At 59.1% G+C, this 16554-nt stretch overlaps 1 protein-coding gene across 1 annotated transcript in view; it reads right to left on the bottom strand.

The window, feature by feature from the left end:
- The window catches only part of ABCA3 (ATP binding cassette subfamily A member 3), a 46851-nt gene that overhangs the window by 8861 nt on the left and 21436 nt on the right, over nucleotides 1-16554 (bottom strand). The window contains exons 12-22 of the mRNA XM_042972327.1: nucleotides 14249-14430; nucleotides 10134-10277; nucleotides 9569-9698; nucleotides 9274-9428; nucleotides 8879-9034; nucleotides 8553-8763; nucleotides 7669-7819; nucleotides 6111-6209; nucleotides 5019-5205; nucleotides 4004-4307; nucleotides 1935-2208 (exon numbers count right to left, since the gene is read on the bottom strand). Of these exons, the coding sequence (XP_042828261.1) occupies nucleotides 1935-2208; nucleotides 4004-4307; nucleotides 5019-5205; nucleotides 6111-6209; nucleotides 7669-7819; nucleotides 8553-8763; nucleotides 8879-9034; nucleotides 9274-9428; nucleotides 9569-9698; nucleotides 10134-10277; nucleotides 14249-14430 (1993 nt within the window). The remainder of the gene's footprint in view (nucleotides 1-1934; nucleotides 2209-4003; nucleotides 4308-5018; nucleotides 5206-6110; nucleotides 6210-7668; nucleotides 7820-8552; nucleotides 8764-8878; nucleotides 9035-9273; nucleotides 9429-9568; nucleotides 9699-10133; nucleotides 10278-14248; nucleotides 14431-16554) is intronic.

Here is a 16554-nt window from a genome sequence, read left to right as displayed (position 1 = left end):
AATGGGTGGTTATCCAAAGAAAATGAAGCCTCAGGGTGCCTGGGTGGCTCAGTTGGTTGGGCGTCTGACTCGATTTTGGCTCAGGTCATGTTCCTAGGGCCATGTGATCGAGCCCCACATTGTGCTCTGCACTGAGAGTGGAGCCTGCTTAGGGTTCTCTCTCCCTCTCTCTTTCTCTCTCTCTCTCTGCCTCTGCCCCACTCCCTCACTCGCGCACCCTCTCTAAAATTAAAAAAAAAACACAATGAAGAAACCTCCCCCTCCCCATGTTCATAGCAGCGTTATTTACAACAGCCAAAGCAGAAACAACAGCATGTCCATCGACAGGTGAGTGGAGAGAGAGACTGTACTAACATACACAATAGAGTATTTTCCAGCCACAACAGAGAAGGAGAACCTGCCGTGTGTAATAACGTGGATGGGCCTGGAGGGCACCGTGCTGAATTAACTAAGTCAGACAGAGAAAGGCGACTACCATAAGATCTCACTTACACACGGAATCTGCAAACGAAACAAAAAGGAACTCACAGATACAGAGAACAGACTGGTGCTTGCCAGGGGGTGGGCAAAGCGGGTGAAGGGCGTCAACTAGCTTCCAGTCATAAAATAAGTGAGTCCTGGGGATGCCACGTCGGGCACGGTGACTACAGTTAAGGTTAACCCGATACTGGGTTGCTCATTTGAAAGTTGCTCAGACAGGATCTTAAAGCTTCTCACCACAAGGTAAAAAACTTGTAACTATGTGTGATGACGGTGATAAGGGGCGTGAACCAGACTCTCTGGGGTCATCCTTTCACAATGCATCTGAAACTAAAACAACTGGGACAATTCTATCAGATTTGGGGCTGGCCCCGCCCTGTGAGTACTAACAACCACTCCAGCGCACGTCACAACAGGTGACCTCCGTCTCCTAAAGCTGCTGAGACAGAACCAAAGTTCCTGCCGCCCCGACCTCAGCTGACCTGGGGGTCTCCTCACACAGAGGCCACCGGGAGGGAGCTGCCAACTTCCTGATGCCCCCGGCACAGTCCCCCACCCCACCTGTGGCCACTGACCACCCCGCCCAGGTCTGAGGGCCACACAGGCCTGTGTCCCCGGGGCCCAAGCAGAGTGGAGGCCCCTCCCCAGGGCTGTGCGGCCTTCAGACCACCAGTCCGACCCGCCACGAGTGTTCATCCCTGTGCCTGCCTGTCCCCGGCAGGACAAGTAGGGCACAGAGCGGCTGCTGTGTCTCTGCTTTCAGGGTAGAGACAGGAGGTAGCAGAGGGGGACGAAGACATCACAAGGCCCAGAGCAGTCCGGTGGTGGGGGGGTGGGGATAAGGCTGCCCCTCCCCGTTAATTAATCACCCCACATGGAGTCACTGATCTTGTTCCGAAACTGATTTTCTTGGCCTCTTCCGGACGTTCTGGGGCTTAGGGGCGTTTAGGGGACTCTGTGACCAGCATGGGGGAGAGTCCCACACATACCAGAGCATGACAAGGCCTGAGAAGAGAGAGGCCCACAGGGCCCCCTGATTTGAAGCCACCTTGGGCAGCGATACCTGACTTCGCTGTGTTCTGTATTCCAGTTCACACACATAGGCACTGGCCCGGGCACAAGCGTGTGCCGGGACCCCCGGGGACAATGGCCAGCAGGAGCTGGGTGCAGATTAGGGAAGAGGGCACGGCTGTGCTCCGAGGCCTCAGGAGTCCCCCCTTGGATACTTCAGTACGTGGGATAGGGCCTCCCGAGCTAATCTGCTGTCTGAGGACACAGTGAATACGCAGGGCTGGGGAAGATGTGGGGCAGAGGTTCCCTGGCCCAAACCCAGAAGCTTCCTGAAGGCACAAACTGTGCTTCATCCGCCTACGTGGCCCTTGGTGGCCCTGGCGGTGCCCGGTGCGAGGCCCTGATGGGTGGGGGCAGGGCCCTGGCAGGGGCAGTGCACCTACTCGTTGAACTGGTCCTTGGCGGCCTGCAGGGCGCTCCGGGGCTGGGGGTAGTTGGAGACCACGATGGAGGCCCGGGGGCCGCACAGCAGCTTGAACAGAAGGTTGTCGACGACAGCCAGTGCGGTGGCTGGGGAGTGGTACGCCTGGTTGTTGAACAGGGCAGTGATGACTGTCCGCTCGCCGACGTCTCTGAAGGACACGGCCACCAGGCACCGCTCGTTGAAGCCACCTCCCTCCACCGAAGCCCTGAAAACCAGGAACTCCTCCAGGTCACCTGGGGGGCGACAGAGGGTCAGGAGAGGACGACGGCCCCTGGGGCACATGCCCAAGGTGCCCGCTCTGAGGAGCTCAGAGGCCTGGAGGGGCCGTGGCAAGGAAACACCACCTTCTACTCTCACGGAGCCCACGGGCCGGGGGGCCATGTCATGGGAGCGGCGGGGCCTGGGGGAACGGGCACCCCGGGGCCACAGGAGGCCAAGTGGGAGGGCCACACTCCTTCTTGCCTCCCCCCCAAATGCCTCCCGAGACTAAAGGGAGGCAGCCCTGGACCAGGGCCGGTGGGGCAAGGAGGAGGCCGCTCCAGAGAGGGAGAGGCTCTATGAGGAGGCCCGTGACCTCCTGTGGGGCGGCTGGGCGAGCCAGCGGGTAGGGGGCTGCCCTTGAGGGGCGAGATTAGACAGGACCTCCGCCTGTTTCTCTGGTTTTCCAGTTTTTATGGAATGAGTAAGTAACCTTTCGTAATCAGGAGAAAAAGGTGGTCTTTAAAAAGAGTGGCCTGAGGGAGTGGGGCCCAGGGAGAAGGAGGATTCCCTCCTCACCAGCAAGAACCCCGGCAAACCCTACTGCATGTGCCGGACCCTCCGGGCATTCGAGGAGCCAGGACCCGCCCCAGCCCTGCTTTGCTCCGTGGTAGAGACGTGGGGACAGGGGTTCAGACAGGGGTGCTGGGGTCCACCCTATGCTCGCTGGCGGCTGCCCGGCCCAGCATCACGTGCACCTACACACGCCCTCACTGCCCTGGCCTGTAAACAGGGTCAAGAGAGAGGACGTCTGCCTTGCAGGCCCTAGGGTCAGCGAGGGGCAGGGACGTGTCCGGGAGCCCTGACGTTAAGAGTGACAGAGGCTCTGCCAATGGGGCCGCAGCTGCCGTTACAGAAGAAAAAGCATCTGATGGCCTTAAAAGCAGTGAAACAAGACCGCACGGCAAGGCGGACAAAGCCGGAAGGTTGCACGCTCGACAAGGGAATGGACACTTTGGTCTTCCAGAAGGACTCAGGCCAGGGGCATCTGAGGCCATGTCCCGAACCCCCCAGAGCCACCGTGTGCCACGAGATGCCCAGAATCTTTGGGCCAGGCTGGGGGACAGCCAGCAAACGTGGCAGAGGGCACATGGAGGTGACGGGATGTCTCCTGAGGCCTAACCAGGGTCACAGGGGTGGTCAGGGCCACACTGAGACTCGGGGCAGAAGCGGGCACGGGAAGGCGGGCTGGTTCCGGTTCCGGGACGCAGAGGCATCCAGCCTTCCCCTAAACCAGAGCCTGCTTCCTGAGTCTCTGGGCTGCGGTCCAGCAGGGGGAGGGAGCAGCAAGCCAAGGCCACCTTTCTCCACGTCTGGCCCATCTGACCCGAGCTCGAGGCCTGCTCTGAACCCAGGGCCGCGTCTGACTGCCAGGGCCAGGGACGTAGGTGCTTCGGTCTGAGGTGCTGGAAGACAGCACCATGTTACCTCAGTGTGTGCTGTGACCAGCCCGGCAAACGAAGGGCAATGGTGACACCACGGTGGTTTCATGTTTCACCTCTGACGCCGACACAGACCTAAGTGGCCGCCCGTCCTGGGCAAACCTTAGTCCCAGATGCTGCCTGTGCCTTCCTGACTCAGGCAACGGCCTTCCCCCTAGTGGTGATGTCTGGAGGCAGTTGTGGTTGTCACGACGACGGGGTGGGGAGAGGGGGACGCAATGCCAGGGATGCTTCTCAACATCCCAGGGTGCGCGGACAGGGAGGAGACAACGCCCCAAATGCCCACGGCACCTGCGCTGAGAAGCTGGGCTCCGGGCCCGGCCCTTACCCAGCACCTCCCGCGGCTCCTGGCCCTCGGCCTGCAGCATGGCCTTCAGCTGCTCCGACAGCTGCTGGTCCAGCCGGGAAGCCCCGGGGACAGCAAAGGGCACGACAGTTCTGCCGTACGCGCCCAGGGTCAGCTCCAGCATGGGGTCATCAAAGGTCTCCGAGGAGTAGTTGACGGCCAGGAGGGCCAGGGTGACGCACGTCAGAGGGACCAGGACCTGGGCCACCACCATCTTCCACTCGCGCAAGCTGTACACGGCCTTCTTCAGGAACATGGCCCAGAACTGCTGGCAGTGGAGGGCGAGCTGTGGCAGAGGGGACGGGCTGTCACGGTGCCCTGCGGGGCCAGCAGCACACCCCTGCCCCCTACCCTCAGCCGCAGGCACGGTCCCAGCACACGCCTGGTGGCCTCCAACCGATCGATGCGTGCGCCCCGAGGCCCCAGGGTTCCTTGCAAAGCTCCTCCTTCGGTATCACGGGAGACGAGCACATCCGTGTCCCTGCGGGTCCCCACAAGGGCCTCGGGGGGGTCCCACCACACTGGGGGAGCCAAGGCCTCTGCCTTTCCCCCGATCTTGGCAGGGGACCCCGTCTGCGCTCACACGGGAGCCCTCCAAGCGTGGGGACCCCCCCAGGGTCAGACTCCTGCTCTGCCACGTGCTGGCCAGGCCACCGTGACGCAAAGTCTGCTTTTCCGTCTGTAAGATAGAGCAGCGCTGCCCTTTACTGAGCGAACACCAGGCTTACGGCGAAGCCCTCGGTAAACAGAGCAGAGTCAGCAGCAGATGCAACGATGGCTTATCTGTGTGCGGCCCACTTAGAACAAAATGATATTACAGTTGCCGAATTAAAATGTGTTTTCCTTCTCCCTGCTGTGACCGCGTGAGCTATAATCTGCCCTCTTCCCAGTGAACTGACCCTCCAGGAGCCCTCATCTGTCCCCCTGGATGCTAACACGTGGGGCTCAGGGGTCTCCCGGCCTTCCCGCACCGGCCGGCCCAGCCCTCGGCACTCACCCCAGTGTTGAGCTTGGCAGTGGTGCACTCGTCCTCGATCAGGGAGCCAATGCCGTCGGTCGGGTCCATGGCCCCGCACAGGTGGCTGTCCACGGCCCAGTCGCTCGCCCGCCTCTCGTGCTGGTATTGCAGGGCAGGGAGCTGGATGGCCTGGATGTCCATGCTGGTGTCCACCAGTTTGCCCACACTGTGCCAAGACACAGGAGGCCCGGTCACCGCTCAGCTCCCCGCGGGGGCCGTCAGGGAGGGAGGAGGAGGGGCACGCTGTTAGCTCTGCTGGCCGTGGTTCGTCTCCTCACGTGCCCATCACCAGATGCCATCAGAACACCAGACGCGGAGTCCACGAGGGACAGATAACCGGACAAGGCCCCTGCCCCCAAGGACCGCGGTCTCCCTGGGAGATGGGCCAAAGCCCCGGGGACGGGGAGGGGGGTACCGGGGGCATGATGGAGGCCCCGGGAGTGTAGCTGTGCCAGCACTGGGCGCCATGGGTCCGAGCTGGGACCGACGGGCAGGTGCGTGTGCTCCGGGAGGAGCCGCCCAGGAATGGCTCAGTGGGGACGGGTGTGCGTGGGGGGAGTGCAGGCAGCGGCCGGGTGGGTGGCGGGGCCGCGTGGACACCCGTGAGCCACCTGATATGTGCACACCGCGCACACACTCACTGTTCTGCCTCCTCGCTAGGTCCCGGGATCCTCAGAGAAAAACATGTACCTCACACGTACTTTTGTTCCTTCCAGTCCCTAGCACTCCATCTGCCAAACAGGCGCTCGAGGAAAATCTGGTGAACACCTTCGCCGCCCCGGGCAGCCCCTGCTGCCCGCAGTTCTGGGGGCCTGCCTGTCGGGCCCGCGTGGTGAACAGAGGCCGCCGGGCCGCCCGCACCCTCCCCATGAAGGGGGGTGGGGTGGAAGTTTCCGGAGATCGGAGTTCAGCCGCCCTCTGCCTTCTGAGTGTCCTGGGGAGTTGGGGCCCCGCCCACGCCGGCGCGCCCCCCTCAGGTCGGGGTTGGCTCTGACAGTCAGGGGGCTGCTTCACCGGCACGCTGTCGACAAGCATCGGCGCCTAGACTGATGGACGCCCGCGTTTACTGACCGGAGGAAGACCTCCTCCATGGTGGTGACCGAGGCCCCGAAGCTGGCGATCCCCAGCTCCTTCTGCTGCTTCTCCAGTTTGGCAAACAGACTTTCGAACCTGGAAGCAAGACCTCGAGTGAAGAGCTGCCTCTCAGTGACTTTGGAGGCAACTTATTCCTCCACGTGGCCCGGGGCAGGGCAGAGTGGCCTTGGCGCCTGGAAAAGCTGCCTGGAAAACCGGGAGTTGGGTTTGTTTCCCCCTCTTTTTCCCTACGTGACATTTTTTTTTAAGAGAGAGAGCGTACATGTGCAAGCTGGGGACGGGGGCAGAGAGAAAGAGGGAGACAGAATCTTAAGCAGGCTCCACTCTCAGCGGATCCCACGAGCCCGGGGTCATGGACTGAGCGGAAATCAGGAGTCAGATGCTCGACTGACTGAGACACCCAGGCGCCCCCGCCACATGACCTTCTGCCGTGAGTACTTAGGCCTGAGATACTGTTTGGTAGTAAACATCCACGTGAAATCACAAAACCAAAAAACCAAAAAACCAAAAAACCTGGAGGATATTCATTCGATTGCGGGGTAGCGCTTTCTAAGGAAAAAAATCACAGAGGAAAAGATAGGACCCGTTAAATGTAAAGTACCTGCGTGGGGAAAAAGGTCCCACAAAATCAGTCAACGACCAAATGGAAAAAATTGCAGCAAACATGGTTGATATCGCTCCATAAAATGCTCTGACTGATACACGAGCGAGAGACAGGAACACACGATATCCAGAGAAAGCCGTGTGAGCGGCGGCAAGACCGACCTCCTGTTAGCAGGAGCGCAAGGAAAACAAAATGCCACTTCAGCCACTGGCTATGCAAATATTTAAAAAAGAACTTCATCAAAGCTGGCAAGCGAGCGTGGTGTAAAATGGACACTGTCCCGTCCTGCTGACGGGGAAGTCACGTACATCACCTCCGCGGGAGGAACTTGGTACCCTTTGCCCCTCCTGAGGGGGTCACTGGAGATTTAGACCAAGAGTTTTCTAGAAGGATGTCTCCTGGCGTATTCTTGGGGGGAAACCAGGCGTGCGTGGTGCTGGAACAGATGTCGACGAAGTCACGGTGTGACGGAGTGGGGGAACCCAAAACCACACCATCGATCGGGCTCGTAGCAACGTTAAACAGACTTTAAAGATTTATACCCCAAAGTTTCTGAACGTGAATCGAGGGTTGGGTTCTCACCCCCCACACCAGAACCTACTCTGTTCACAAGGCTTCGGCGCGTGACTCACAGCGTGAGACAAAGAAGACACACACATTCACGATTCCATGAGGAGCTCGTGGGCGCTGTGCGTGGGCGAACCTGGGGGGAGGGGCTGGCCGTGTGCCGAGAGCGACGGTAGACACTCTCCACCCAGGGAGGGTCCCCAGTTCTACTGCACTGGTTCTCCACCTGCTGTCACAGCTGTGGGCTTGGGAGCCCTGCTGGCCGAGCCTGACAGGCAGGCACGGGGGACCCTATGCACGGCGCCTCCGAGGCGCACTGAGCCCCGTTCTCAGGGCTGTGCCTGCGCCCCCGGGGACGCGTACCTGTGGGTGCTCTCCTTGGGCAGGATGAAGGACAGCTCTGCACCGGCTCTGCTCTCCAGCGTGGCGCTGGGGACGTGGTGGCGCACCAGCCGGGAGATGGCCTCGGGGTCACAGTGGGGCTCCTTCACCAGCGTCATGTGGTAGCCCGCACCTGCAACACCGAGGAGCCCCCCCGGGACGCCGTGTCCCACTTCTGCCGTCCCTCCGGGCCCTCGGCTCGTGACCAGGACAGGTCGTGGGAAAGAGGCCGGAAAGCGGGGACGGCGGCACTGGAGCGGATGCACCTGGACCCCTCGGTGCCACCCTCAGGGCTTTTCTCCCGGTCCCTTGCTGGGCGGAGACGCTGGGGGACCTGGGAGCGCTGCCGGTAAGGACGTGAGGCCCAAGCTGGGCTCTGCAGTCCACTCTCAGGCTGCGGCAGGAATTGTCCCCAAGACCTGCCCTCTCTGCTTTCTCCACAAGGGAGCCCCGGACAACGGCGGCCCCGAGGGTGACCACGTCCGGTCGCCATCCGCCGGGCAGGGCTGTGCGCCGGCCAAGGGACTGGGGAAGGGAGGTGCACAAGTCCCGGGGTGTCTGAGGAGGGGAGCTCGTCTGCTGGTGGGATGTGGGTGGGCCTGGGGCGTCGGACCATGAGCTGCCTTTGAGGAAGCCACGCTCACATGGCAAACGCAGCCCTGGACTGTGCCACAGGCCGCGCGCCTCCACGGTAGCCAGTGTGGCCTCTGCAAGGGCACCGCTGGTCTCGGCGGCCTTGGCTGACGCTTGGCTGCCCCTTCCCGGTCACGGCGGGACGTCGTCCTAACCCAATCAAGACTGCTCCCGCGCCCCCTCCTCCCTTCCCAGCCCCGGCCCGGCCGCAGGGCCCTGCCCGCCCCGCTCACCGTACTTCTGCTTGAGGAACAGCGAGGACCCGCAGCACTGAAGCTCCCCCTTGGCCATGATGGCCACGCGGTCCCCCAGCAGGTCGGCCTCGTCCATGAAGTGCGTGGTGAGCAGCACGGTGCGCTGGCTCTTGTGCTGCTGCAGCAGGTCCCAGATGGCCCTCCTGGAGACGGCGTCCATGCCCGAGGTGGGCTCGTCCAGCATCAGCACCTGCGGGCCGGGTCGAGGAGCCGGTGGCGGGGTGGCGGGGTGGCGGGGTGGCGGCGGCTCCCCGCGGCCGCCCGCCGTGCTGGGCGCCCCGCCCCGGGGCCTCCCGCCCGCCTACCTTGGAGCCCGCGATGAGGGCGATGCCGATGGACAGCTTGCGCCTCAGGCCCCCGCTCAGGCACCTGCTCAGGGAGTCCCGCTTGTCCTCCAGGCTGAGGGCGTGCAGCATCCGCTGGACCTCTTCGGGGCACTTGAGGCGGGACAGGCCCTTCAGCTGAGACAGCGGGGGACAGGGACGTCGGGCAGGGGCTCCCGGCCTTGGCGCCCCCTCCTTCCCTCCGTGCGTTGCGCCGTGTGCCCTGACTTCCCTCCTCGCCGCCCCGCTGCAGGTCTGTGAACGGCTGCTCCAGGTGGGTTCTATTTGCTGGGAAGCTGGGGGTTCACGCCTTGGGGCCCAAGCTCGCAGACAAGGAAACCACCACGCGACCTAAGCGCACTCAGTGGCCGGCTCACCTGTGCGTAGAAGTACAGGTGTTCTGCGACGGTCAGGTTGTCAAACAGGATGTCGTGCTGCGGGCACAGGCCCAAGCTCTTGCGGATCTGAACCATGTCCTGTGAAATCTCGTACCCGTTGATATACGCCCGGCCGCTGGTTGGGGGAAAGAGACCTAGGGCCAAGCAGAAGACCCGGAGGCCGAAGTTCAGCGGGAACACCGGACCCTCTCCCCACCCCCGTCAGCACGAGGTGTGACCCTTGTCTGGCCGGACCGCTGACCGGCCGGCCGGAGCCGAGGCCGTGGCGCCTCACCTGTGAGCATGGAGAGGGTGGTGGTCTTCCCCGCGCCGTTGTGGCCCAGCAGCACCGTGATCTGCCCCTCGTACAGGTTCAGATTCAGGTCTCTGACGGCTGCTTTGCCCTTGTTCCCCACTCTGAACACCTGCAGCGAAGGCCGAGGGCGGCCCTGGACTTCAGGCCCTGCCTGGCCCCCAGACCCCCGCTGGAACACCCGCCCGACGGGTCTCAGGAGACGGTGCCCGGCGTGGCCGGTCAGTGCAGAGGCGGGAAGTTTCTGGCGGAGTGCTGATCGGAGGCCATGCCTCCCCCCACCCCCGCCCCGGGTGATGTCTGTCCCGCTGCAGTGGACCAGCAAGTGTTTGGGGGCAGGGCTGACTCCAGGGTAAGCCCAGGCGGCATGCACTGCTGGCTCCCCCCTGAGTCCCCTGAGCCCTGGGGACAGAGCCTGGGGAGGGGTCAGAGAGCAGCCATGGGGATCTAGGAGCAACAGGGCCTGGGAACGGCCCTCAGCTTGGAGACAGCCCTGGGCCAGGTGGCATGAGGTCCCCGTCCCCACCCACCCCACAGGGTGTGGCACCTTGGTCACATGCTTGATCTTGATCCCGGCCACCAGGTCCTCTGGCTCAGCCTCAAAGTACTCGGTTCTGAGCACTTTCTCTGGATCATCATCTTCCTCTTCTTTCCCCAAAACCGTCCGTGGGTGCCCGCACCAGTACGAGGGCTGGGGTGGAAAGCAGACGGGTCTCAAGCAGCCAACTCGTGTCAGTTCGTTGTGTTTGTGAGGAATGGCAGCAGGTTCCCCGACACGCCAAACACTGTCAGCAAACAGCCCTCGCCCGGGGCCCTGCTGCAGAGGTGGGGCGGCCCGAGGCCTCTGTGGGGCGCGGGTGCACGCGGCTCCTCCCTCATCTACCCGGGGAGGCTCTGAGCCTCTTTCCTGACCCGCCATTTGGGCACACAATCCCTCACGGGCTTGTTGGTGGTGCAGACAACTCACATGTGACACAGATGAAAAGTAAATGAGGACCTTTAAACCAAAGACAGGCTGCTGAATGCTCCAGTCCGGGGCGCTGTCCGGGCAAAACAGGAGGGAGGCTGTGTCTCCACGCCTGACTGGCCCTCACTCAGCTACACAGGAGCTCGCAAAATAAGCAAGAGGAGCCAAAAGGCCTGGCCTTCCCTTGCTATGAGGAAGCTTCCCCGCCCTCTGTCTAGACGAGGACCACAGCCATCTGTCTAGACAATCCCTGCCCTCTGTCTAGAAAACGACCCCTGCCTTCCACCTAGACAATAACCCCTGCCATCTGTATAGACAATGACCCCCACTCTCCATGTAGACAATGACCCCTGCCATCTGTATAGACAACGACCCCCGCCTTCCATCTAGACAATGAGCCTCGCCATCTGTCTAGACAACGACCCCCATCCTCCATCAAGAGGATGACCCCTGCCCTCTGTCTAGACAATGACCACCGCCATCTGTCTAGACAACTCCTGCCCTCTGTCTAGACAACGACCCCCGTCTTCCATCTAGACAATGAGCCTCGCCATCTGTCTAGACAACGACCCCCATCCTCCATCAAGACAATGACCCCTGCCCTCTGTCTAGACAATGACCACCGCCATCTGTCTAGACAACTCCTGCCCTCTGTCTGGACAACGACCCCCGTCTTCCATCTAGACAATGAGCCTCGCCATCTGTCTAGACAACGACCCCCATCCTCCATCAAGAGGATGACCCCTGCCCTCTGTCTAGACAATGACCACCGCCATCTGTCTAGACAACTCCTGCCCTCTGTCTAGACAACGACCCCCGTCTTCCATCTAGACAATGAGCCTCGCCATCTGTCTAGACAACGACCCCCATCCTCCATCAAGACAATGACCCCTGCCCTCTGTCTAGACAATGACCACCGCCATCTGTCTAGACAACTCCTGCCCTCTGTCTGGACAACGACCCCCGTCTTCCATCTAGACAATGAGCCTCGCCATCTGTCTAGACAACGACCCCCATCCTCCATCAAGAGGATGACCCCTGCCCTCTGTCTAGACAATGACCACCGCCATCTGTCTAGACAACTCCTGCCCTCTGTCTGGACAACGACCCCCGTCTTCCATCTAGACAATGAGCCTCGCCATCTGTCTAGACAACGACCCCCATCCTCCATCAAGAGGATGACCCCTGCCCTCTGTCTAGACAATGACCACCGCCATCTGTCTAGACAACTCCTGCCCTCCGTCTAGACAACGACCCCTGTCTTCCATCTAGACAATGAGCCTCGCCATCTGTCTAGACAACGACCCCCATCCTCCATCAAGACGATGACCCCTGCCCTCTGTCTAGACAATGACCACCGCCATCTGTCTAGACAACTCCTGCCCTCCGTCTAGACAACGACCCCTGTCTTCCATCTAGACAATGACCCCTGCCATCTGTATAGACAATGACTACCACCATCTGTCTAGACAACTCCTGCCCTCTGTCTAGACAATGACCCCCGCCTTCTATCTAGACAATGACCCCCACCTTCCATCTAGACAATGACCCCTGCCCTCTGTCTAGACAACGACCCCCGCCTTCCATCTAGACAATGAGCCTCGCCATCTGTCTAGACAACGACCCCCATCCTCCATCAAGACGATGACCCCTGCCCTCTGTCTAGACAATGACCACCGCCATCTGTCTAGACAACTCCTGCCCTCCGTCTGGACAACGACCCCCGTCTTCCATCTAGACAATGAGCCTCGCCATCTGTCTAGACAACGACCCCCATCCTCCATCAAGAGGATGACCCCTGCCCTCTGTCTAGACAATGACCACCGCCATCTGTCTAGACAACCCCTGCCCTCCGTCTAGACAACGACCCCCGCCTTCCATCTAGACAATGACCCCTGCCATCTGTATAGACAATGACTACCACCATCTGTCTAGACAACTCCTGCCCTCTGTCTAGACAACGACCCCCGCCTTCTATCTAGACAATGACCCCCACCTTCCATCTAGACAATGACCCCTGCCTTCTGTCTAGATAAAAAACCATGCCCTCAGTCTAGACAAGGAACCCTGCCCTCTGTCTAGCCGTAACAATACCAAGAATGCGTAAGAATACAGCCACAGGCCACGCAGAACCCCTGCCCTTGGGTGGTCCATGGGCACAGATGACACACGGGTGTGGGGAGGGTCACAGGAAAGGGAAGAACCGGGCCCTGGGAGAGCCGCCCCCAGCTAAGCCCCACAGGGGCACCCCCATCTCCGTTCTTGGTACTTCCCATGCCTGGAATGGTTCTAGCACACCACGGCCTGTTGGTCTTTTTTTAAATGTTTGTTGTTGTTGTTTGAGAGAGAGGGAAAGAGAGAGTGCACGCATGTGCACAAGCATGAAGGGCAGAGTGAGAGAGAGAGGGAGACAAAGAATCTCAAACAGGCTCTAAGCTGTCAGTGCAGAGCCCAAGGTGGGGCTCGAACCCACAAACTGTGAGATCATGACCTGAGCCAAAATCAGGAGTCGGATGCTTAAGTGACTGAGCCACCCGGGTGTCCCCAGCCTGTTGGTCTTAAGGGACACACTTCTCACGTTTTACAGGGCTCTGAAATCAGAATGTGTCACAGATCGCAGAGTGCCACAGTTAACTGTCACCATTTGTCTTGGTGAGAAAGTGACAGTGCCCCTATGGATCAGGGGCACCTTAGATGTGATGAAACACTCCAGTGTCTTCATGGTGAGTATGTGTGGAACCAGAGAGGGGACACTCAGGTGGCAGCTCACCCGCCAGCAGCAGGGACTGACGGACCACATGGTGGTGGCCCCACCCGGTGCTGTGCTCAAAAACGAAGGTGATTCATGAAAATGCAGATACTTAATTCAAAGAGGAAAACAAAACTTATAATTATGCACAGGTATCTAAAAGTATATTTATACACAGATTCACACACATTTGTATTTAAGATAGCTAAGTTAGGTTAAAAAAAAAAAGTTTCAGGGTGCCTGGGTGGCTCAGTCAGTTAAGTGTCTGACTCTTGGTTTTGACTCAGGTCATGATCTTGTGGTTTGTGAGTTCGAGCCACGTGTTGGGTTCTGAGCTGACAGTGCAGAGCCTGCTTGGGATTCTCTCTCTCTCTCTGCCCCTCCCACACATACACACACAGTCTCTCTCTCAAAGTAAAATAAACTTAAATGAACAAAAAAACTACCCCAAACAAGTTTCGAGACTTGGATAACACGATCCCCTTTTCATAAAAGCAAGTGCGCGTATGTCACGCACACACAGACTCAGGCTGCCGGAGGGTACGTGCTCAGAACAGTCTGAACCATTGCACACCAAGGGGTCAGCACGGCGCGTCTCTGGGCGGTGGGACTGTGCCGGGAATCCCAGCAACGCGATCATTTTTCCAAGAGGCTGGAGGCTGTGTTACTTTGCAGGCGGAGGAACCAGTGGGATATTTGTTTGACGTGAGGCCGGGGGTGGGCGTGTGCCGCTCCCGCGCTGCAGGGCCAGGGCGAGCCCTTTCCAGATCCTGGACTGCAGGGCTCATCTTGGCCAGTAGGGGATGGCAGGGCTTTGGGACACACGGCTCCCTGACTGCACGCGGGACATGCCCGTCGAGGCGTTGAGCGCCAGGGACCGGAGGGGCCCGGGGCGTGTGCGGGGGACACCCCTGCCCCCGTGCGGAAGAGGGCCGCCAGCACTCACCATGACGAAGAAGTACCAGGGCTGGGGCACGCCGAACTGCCCCGGGAACACGGCCTCCACGTACCAGGTCACCAGGCCATAGAGCACGGAGTCCAGCAGTAGCATGCCCAGCACTTGCCCAAAGGAGAAGTCATCGTCCACGTTGACGGGACTCAGGAGGTTTCGCCACTGGACACCCACGCCTGGAAGACACCGGGACGGGGGCCTGAAACGGCCCCTCGGCCCCAGCGGCACGTGCGCACAGGTCCCCGCCAAGCCAGCGCGACTTCTCCCTTCCCGCTTTTACGGCACACCTGCGACTTTCCTCGAGGCTCTAGACAACAGCGAGCCACAAAATTGGAAAGTTACAGAACCAGCAAGAGCCTGTGGACTGACGAGGGAGGCTCAGGTTTGATTTACGACCTACGTGCACATCTGTCCACGTCCACGTCCGCACACACGCAGACACACGTGTACACATGCACGGTCTGGGTGAAGGCCAGCTCTGGAATAGCGGGCATTCAATCCGAGTCTTTTCAGAAACCGGGAGGACCTGACTCACACACAAACTCTCCTTAGCGGCGCTCGTAGGGTTTTGTCTTCTGTGGCTTTGCCGACAACAGCCCAAACGGTGCTTGGGGATTGGCCCCAGGGCCCCTCGCGGAAATGGCTATGCTCTGGCTTTGATCACTGTTCATTCTCAAGCAATTAGAAGTTTGCATGTTTAAGTAAATTCAGCATCAGGGTGCCTGGGTGGCTCAGGTGGTTGAACGTCTGACTTCGGGCTCAGGTCATGATCCCGCAGTCAGTGAGTTCGAGCCCCGCATCGGGCTCTGTGCTGACAGCTCAGAGCCTAGAGCCTGCTTCGGATTCTGTCTCCCTCTCTTTGCCATCTCCTCCCATCTCCTCTCGTGCTCTCTCTCTCAAAAATAAATAAACATTAAAAAAAAAAAACCTCGAGCATAAGTAAATTCAGTGTAGAACACTGAGAACAAGAGTGGCTGTATAGTTATACTCTTCTTTGTTAATGGCTTTAAAACAAAGTGTCTGAACCCGGCAAGGCGCAGTGCATCTTATTTGTTTATTTTTAAGTGTTTGTTTACTGATTTTTGAGACACAGACAGAGTGTGAGTGGGGTAGGGGCAGACAGAATCCCAAGCAGACTCCACGCTGTCAGCACAGAGCCCAGGGTGGGGCTGGAACTCATGAGTCGTAAGATCATGACCTGAGCTGAAATCAAGAATCAGACACGGGGTGCCTGGGTGGCTCAGTCAGTTGAGTGTCCGACTTCGGCTCATGTCATATCTTGCACTCTGTGAGTTCGAGCCCTGCGTCGGGCTGATAGCTTGGAGCCTGCTTCAAATTCTGTGTCTCCCTCTCTCTGCCCCTCCCCTCCCCTCAAAAATAAACAAACATTGAAAGAAAAAAAAGAGTCGGATGCTTAATCGACTGAGCCACCCAGGTGCCCCATAAATGTAGACTTTTTTTTTTATAAAAATTTTTTTTTTACATTTTTAAAAAAATTTATTTTTGAGAGATAGAGAGAGACAGCACAAGTGGGGGAGGGGCAGAGAGACAGAGGGAGACACAGAATCCGAAGCAGGCTCCAGGCTCTGAGCCGTCAGCACAGAGCCCAATGCGGGGCTCGAACTCACTGACTGCGAGATCGTGACCTGAGCCGAAGTCCGACGTTCAACCGACTGAGCTACCCAAGCGCCCCCATAAATGTAGACTTTTAAAATGCACTGTCAGGGCGCCTGGGTGGCTCAGTCGGTTAAGCGTCTGACTTCAGCTCAGGTCACGATCTCGCGGTCTGTGAGTTCGAGCCCCGCGTGGGGCTCTGGGCTGACGGCTCAGAGCCTGGAGCCTGTTTCCGATTCTGTGTCTCCCTCTCTCTCTGCCCCTCCCCCGTTCATGCTCTGTCTCTCTCTGTCTCAAAAATAAATAAACGTTAAAAAAAAAATTTAAAAAAATAAATAAATAAAATGCACTGTCAGAGGCACCTGGGTGGCCCAGTCGGTTAACTGTCTGACTCTTGATTTCAGCTCAGGTCATGATCTCACAGTCTGTGAGACTGAGCCCTGCATCAGGCTCTGAGCTGACAGTGCAGTCCTCTTGGTTCTCTCTCTCTCTCTCTCTCTCTCTCTCTCTCTCTCTGTCTCTCTCCCTCTCTACCCCTCCCCCGTGCTTGCCTATTCTCTCTCTCAAAAATAAATAAACAAGTGTACATTTATCACATACTACTAAACGCAGAAACACAGATTTTTAGAATGAGTATTTTCAGAATGATGGAAACAGCACAAGTGGGGGAGGGGCAGAGAGAAACG

Source organism: Panthera tigris, chromosome E3, assembly GCF_018350195.1.
Source record: "Panthera tigris isolate Pti1 chromosome E3, P.tigris_Pti1_mat1.1, whole genome shotgun sequence".
Classification (NCBI taxonomy): domain Eukaryota; kingdom Metazoa; phylum Chordata; class Mammalia; order Carnivora; family Felidae; genus Panthera; species Panthera tigris.
Note: the sequence above shows the minus strand (reverse complement) of the source record. Positions and strands in the feature narration are given on the sequence as shown.